The sequence below is a fragment of the Olea europaea genome, chromosome 5, assembly GCF_002742605.1.
Source record: "Olea europaea var. sylvestris chromosome 5, O_europaea_v1, whole genome shotgun sequence".
In the NCBI taxonomy this organism is placed as follows: Eukaryota; Viridiplantae; Streptophyta; class Magnoliopsida; order Lamiales; family Oleaceae; genus Olea; species Olea europaea.
Window position 1 is genome coordinate 4,850,735 of NC_036241.1, and position 6,375 is coordinate 4,857,109.

Here is a 6,375-nt window from a genome sequence, read left to right on the forward strand (position 1 = left end):
AAATGATAGTCAACACAAATTGTGTACGATGTACTTTAGTCAAAATTTTCAAACCACGTGAGAGCATCAATAATAAGAAATTATTTTGTCAATTAACACGAATAGATAACTAGCCGTATTATATTGTAGGAGTTTGAAATTCAACCTCAAAAGTCCTAATGAATTTGTTCGACACTCTACGTCCATAACATGAATAATTAGAACATGTGAATGATTTAAAAGTCGCTAGTTCTTTTATGAATGAACCCGTATGTATTGAGCTTATAATGCCGACCTACTTTAAAAGTAGTTTAGATTGATACTATCATAATTATATTATTTATTTATAAATGTTACGTGTAAAAAATACGAGGCTCGAGGCTCAACTCAATTAGTGTCAAATAGATCATAAAAACTACATATCTTGATGGTTTTTTTCAAGCCTAAATCGTTTTACAAGCAAAAAATGTCAAGACTGATCTATCTTTTAATATTTTTGAGTTATAAATATTTTGTGAGGGGAAAAAAAAGCAAAGCTTAACTCAACTAGCGTCACACAAATAATCAGACATCTCTTGATAGTATTTTCAAGCTTAATTTGTCTTACACTGTATCGAGCCAAAAATAAAAATAAAAATAAAAATACACGACTATCCTGAATAACAAAAATAATTTAACAGCCATCCCAATGATAATTATAACAAAGATTCATTGAACTCATATTTTGTAATAAGGATTAACTTCACTATTCCATCACGCCACTAGCTCGAGGGACGCACTTTGAGATGGATCTGGTCAAACCAAGACAAAAAAGTTTAATCATATGGTCAACCCTCAAAAAAGTTTTAAAATAAAACTTTGTTAACTAAATTCTCCGATGACTGACGTTGATTCCTCGACACCATTCTACGGCTGACTTCAGTCGCCGCCCCCACTCCTACTCCTGTCCAACCATTCCCTACTTTCAGAGTAGACCCTTCTTCCCTACCAAGACAACTGAAAAAGACTACAGGGGGGAAAAGAAAGGGAAATAAAGAGAAAGAGGAGGAAAAGTCAAGAACCCACTACTCTTCTACCCGTGTTTATTGTCATCATTCTCATTTTCTTCATCAATTTCTTGAAATCGAAATTTGATAAATTAAAAAAATAAATAAATAGATTCTCCAAGACCAAATTGCCACAAGATTTTCTGCACAAAATTAGGTGGTCTTATCATTATTATTACCCGCTATATACTCTTCTCCCACTTTCCCATTTTTCCAATCCCCCTTTTCAATTGGTAAGCACTTCAATAATGCAGTCCAAATTTTTATTTTATTTTATTTTATTTTTATCTGAGTGAAGAATTCTTTTCCTTTCTTCTTCTTCCTCTTTTAGTTTTATTTAATTTTGTAATATTTTAGTTGTGCAATTCTTGTACTTAACTGCCGTTTATTTGAATTTTGATACTGATTTTTTAACGTTTTTTGTTACAATTTTTTGAATAAGAGTGACATGGGTGGAGTATGTTCTGGAGGGACAATTAAGAGCTGCAAGTCAACTGAGGTTGAGCATGATAAGACTTCAGGGTTTTCAGGGAAGCTGAAGTCAATTGGGAGTTTTGGGAAGCTGAAGAATGATAATTCTACGACATATCCTGATAATACGGATGCTTTCACGAAGGAGCCAGGCAATCTATATGATTCTGGTGAATTGAACTTTTCAATCTCCCAGGAATTGAAGCCATCAACCCCTGCTAGAAAACTCGCTAATAAGGTATCAAACAATGTACAAGATGTGCTTATGCTTTTGTGCATCTGCATTTTGTTCTCTCTATCTCTCTCTCGTGAAGTAGTATATTAGTTTGATCGATGGGAATCTTATGGAAATGGGTGCTCCGCTGAGCTTCATCATGAAATAAAGATCAGTGGAAGAAGAACTGGATTTCCGCATGGATAGATTTCTGTGGAATGAAGCATGGAATTTAATTAGAGTTATGTATATCATAGAGAATGGCGATTCAATTTTTGTTTTCGCTCGTCACTAGGGAAACAAAGTAAAATTGAAGGTTCCAAAGAAGTGTTTTTAAATAGATAAATTGCTTATTGGGGAGTTGAATATTACGGTGGCATGCTACATGTTTACATGACTATAAGTGAAGAAATACGAAGTTCTTTTCATAGAAATAGCAATTTTAGAAGTTCGATCAAATGGTAGAACTAAAATAAATTGTGGAAACGAGTAGAAGTGGGCTTTGTTGACAACTGATCCCAATGTCGGGGACCCGATGGAATTTACCCAAAAAAAGTAGCATGCTTCACAATTCTTGAAGGAGCTTGTTCCAGTAGCTAATTATCACTGTGATACTTGTTAACTTGGGCAGTTCAAGCCCATGTTCACAAACAACCTCGTTGTTAACTACTTTTGCTGAGGTTGCTAGAGTAGAACAAACAATAACAAAAATCAAAAGGCACGTGACTGCTGGAATATGACATCATTTTCTTCATGAACTATGACTTATGCTTTTATACTGTATAATGTAGTTTAGAGGTATATCGATCTTTGACTTGTGAACATTAACTATTGTTTTGCATTAATGATATGATCATCCCATTTTTGCAAAAAAACTCCATATTGGTGTGGCATTTGCAATTTATATCCATGTTTGTGTTCAATGCTTTGATTGCAAGAATAACACTGTTGACTGAAATATCACTAGTTTTTGACATTTTCCTTTGCCTGATGGATATGTTTCGTAGCTACATTGCTATTCAAACAACTGGTATTTTGAACTCCTTTTAGTTTTAATATATCCTTCTTTGCTCCTTTCAAAAGAATAACTGGAAAGAATTCTTTTATTGGTTTAGAAGATGCTGCTGTTATTATTTTAAAGCAAGCTGCTTGTTATTGCGACAGGCACCTCAAGTGAGCTCATTTCTTGGTAAGGCTGGTGCAGTTGGCCTTGAGAAAGCAGTGGAAGTTCTAGATACTCTAGGCAGCAGCATGACTAATTTGAACTCTGGTGGATTTACGACTGGTCTGGCTTCGAGGGGAAATAAAATATCTATATTGGCATTTGAAGTTGCAAATACTATTTCCAAAGGTGCGAACTTGGTGCAATCTCTTTCTGCAGAAAATATTCAGTTTTTGCGCAAGGAAATTTTACATACAGAAGGAGTACAAAAGTTGGTTTCTACAGATATGAATGAGCTGCTTAGAATTGCAGCTGCTGACAAGAGGTAATGAGTTCTTTGGCTAGGATGTAGACCAATCTTGCATGAACTCTCTCCTTTCTTCTTCCTTTCCTTTCCTCTTCTTTTTTACAGTTCTTTCTTTGTCAAATAAATTTCAATTGGTTTTCATCTGTTAAACCTTACAATTTTTTTCTGTATTCTGTAGGGAGGAATTTGATGTCTTCTCTCGCGAGGTTATCAGATTTGGAAATCTCTGTAAAGATGCACAATTTCACAACCTCGATAGATTCTTTTCAAAGTGAGTTGGGAATATATTTCAAATATTTTGCAAGTTAGCCTGTCTTTAGAAGTGGAAGAAAGATATTCACCAAAATGACTCTTTGACATATTAGGTTGGATTCAGATCCGGATGTTCACAAACAATTAAGAGAAGAGGCCAAAATGACAATTCAAGAGTTGACCACTCTAGCTCAACATACTTCCGTAAGTTAGATACTGTACCGGAGCATTTAATTGCTGCTCCGGTTATCAGGTTTTATTACTGCATGTTGCATCACATCACTTTCACCACTTTGTATTCATCCTTCTTCGTTGCATATTCAATGGTGAGTGTTAGTTGCTCTTGTAGTTTGGCTTCCTTCTGTGTCAAATATTCCATCAACGGATATTGCCATGTTTGATAAAAGCGTATCACAAGCCTTAGTTTGCATTGGTGTTTCTTTTGGCCGTAATATAAACTTATTAGCAATTGCCCTATTACATAGAGCATTAATGTGGCACACAGTCAGCCAACCTAACCGGGGGGGGTTTAGCCATCATCCACAATGCTGTTAGCTTGACGATATGTTCATCCCACATCACTGATGGTGTGTTAAGTTGACTCTATGAGAAGACAATTCTACCCTCACGTTCTCTTCTACCTTCTTCCATTTGAGTCGGCGGTGGGCGGCCTGAAAAGGACTACTAATACATCCTCTTTCGTTCCCCTTCTTCTTCTTTTTTTATTTTTTGGTTTTTACATTTAAGCGGGAAGCTTCCCATTATCTTCCACCCCCCCACCCCCAATTGATTTGATCGCTTTCTTACATTTTTGGGTCTTAGTTATAATTAGAAGGGGTAAAACGAGGGAACAACCTGAAGGTCCAATGAAATAATAAAGTGCCTATTTTTTCCAGGAACCTCTTCACTGTCTCTTTAGGTATTAAAATCTGATAGGGTGGTTCCAATGTAGTTTCATGTATTTCAATCTCCAGAGATAGGATTGCCAGAAAGAGTGAGATCCTTGAAGAATTGATAATGTTCAGTTCCAGATACTGAATTACTGAAATTATTGAGCGATAAATCTGCTGATTTTAGGTTCTTGATTAACCCAATTTCTTTTGGAAGACTTAGGCTTAAGAGCTTCCGAGAAAGTAATTTGATGAGTTTCTGCAATTTGAACTGGGATTGAGGCAGTGAGTTGATTTTGGCTTAAATCCAAGGGAGTCAGTGAAAGACAATTAACAATATCTGGAGGGATTCGGTTATTTGTACTGAAGTCTATCTAGAAGATTTCTTTTAATCTCTGTATCTCAGAAAGAATATTGTCTGTGCCACTTAACAACATTATCTTCAAGAGAGAGAAATTTTCAGCAGTAGGAATAGTATCTGACAAACCATTGGATTCAGTCATTCAGCCTTTTGAGTTCCGTATGCATCATATTTTTCCCTTCTGCAAGTTGTCCAGTAAGGTAATATATGGAAAGGTCTAGTTATAAACTTCTCAAACAAAAAGATAAACCCTTTAGTATTGATCCAGTTGATAGTTTTGCTCTAAATATTTGTCTATCAAGATTTTTGTAATGACCCAGGCTAACTTTGTTCATCTTCAGGATTGATTTCTTCTTCAAAATCATTCTGCCTCTGTACTTGATTGTAATCTTCCATGAATATCTTTATAAGTTAATGCTTCCTGTGGTGTTATAATTGTTTCTTGATTTTCAAAAAATTTATCCATATCCTATTCTAATCCTGCTAATTGTTCTGATGAGTATTCTTTATGTTTAACCATATTAATTCCTTTACTACTCATTAAATTTACTACTTTATCTATGTAAATCTTGTATTTTGTCTGAGAGTTATTTGAACATCTTCCTAAGAATCCTATACTAATTAGTAAATTATCTCCACTTTCTACCTCTTCATATCCTTTTGTTTGAATTCCTATTTTAGTTTTCTCTGAAAAATCTTTAATAGTTAATAAAAAATCTGGATTACAATAAATTATACCATTATTATTATTCATATCAACTTCTGTACTAGCAATCATACTTTTATCTATATTATTAATTCTTTCATCATATATAGTAACTAAAACCTTGCATCCTAAATTTTTTCTCGTTAATCCTTTTATTCCTATAACTATTAATCCTAAGAGCATGAATCTAAAATTTTTCTTTTTTAATTCTCTCTTAGAGTCTTCTGATATTAAATTCAATTTTCTTACCTGATTTCCTATACACTGAACAGATACTTCTCTACTATGTCTAAAAAATTATGTTTTTGTTTCAAAAATTCCTCTATTATATAATATTTCTGGGTTAAGAATTCTTAATCCATTTGTTTGAAATCTTAAATAATCTTGTTGAGGATCTATAATTTCTTCTATATTTTGATTATATTGTACTGATCTATTTAAAACTTTTTCTATTCTATTTCTGCTTATGCTTGAAGTACTATTTCTAGATGTAGATGATTCTTCATTTATTGTTCTAGATCTTCCTAAGAAATAATTTGTGTTCATCTTGAAAATTTATATTCTTTAAGTAATTTTCTAGTTACCTTTTCTTTTCCTGTTTCTTTAAAACTTAGTTTTTCTAAAGTGTTTGTTAGTGATTTTAAGTCTTTTTCTACACTTGATGTAGATTTCTTTAGATTTATTTGAATCTAAAATTCTTTTTATTTCTGTTAAATCTACTTTAGATGGTATTTTTTCTAATTTAACAAGTTTTTCTAAAATACTTGAATTTTGATTTTTAATATAATCTAAAGATTCTTTTATATTTTTAATCTCTTGATCTCTGACTATAATATTTTCTTTTATAATTTCTAGATAACTATTTTGCTTTTTATTTTCTAATTCTAAATTTTTTGATAAATTTAAAATTAAGTCCACTAAACAATTCTGACTTGGATCTTCTGAAAATAAACTATGTAATTTATGCTTATTGTCTAAATTACACTT

The 6,375-nt window shown here is 32.9% G+C and overlaps 1 protein-coding gene across 2 annotated transcripts in view; it reads left to right on the forward strand.

The window, feature by feature from the left end:
* Positions 1-843: 843 nt before the first annotated feature.
* The window catches only part of LOC111394463, an 18,097-nt gene continuing 12,565 nt past the window's right edge, over positions 844-6,375 (forward strand). Inside the window, exons 1-5 of one of the 2 annotated variants that reach the window (XM_023020297.1) lie at positions 844-1,258; positions 1,468-1,734; positions 2,875-3,197; positions 3,358-3,450; positions 3,545-3,635. In XM_023020297.1, coding sequence (XP_022876065.1) covers positions 1,474-1,734; positions 2,875-3,197; positions 3,358-3,450; positions 3,545-3,635 — 768 coding nt within the window. In that variant the 5' untranslated portion in view covers positions 844-1,258; positions 1,468-1,473. The remainder of the gene's footprint in view (positions 1,259-1,467; positions 1,735-2,874; positions 3,198-3,357; positions 3,451-3,544; positions 3,636-6,375) is intronic. The other variant, XM_023020298.1, reaches the window with a different exon arrangement.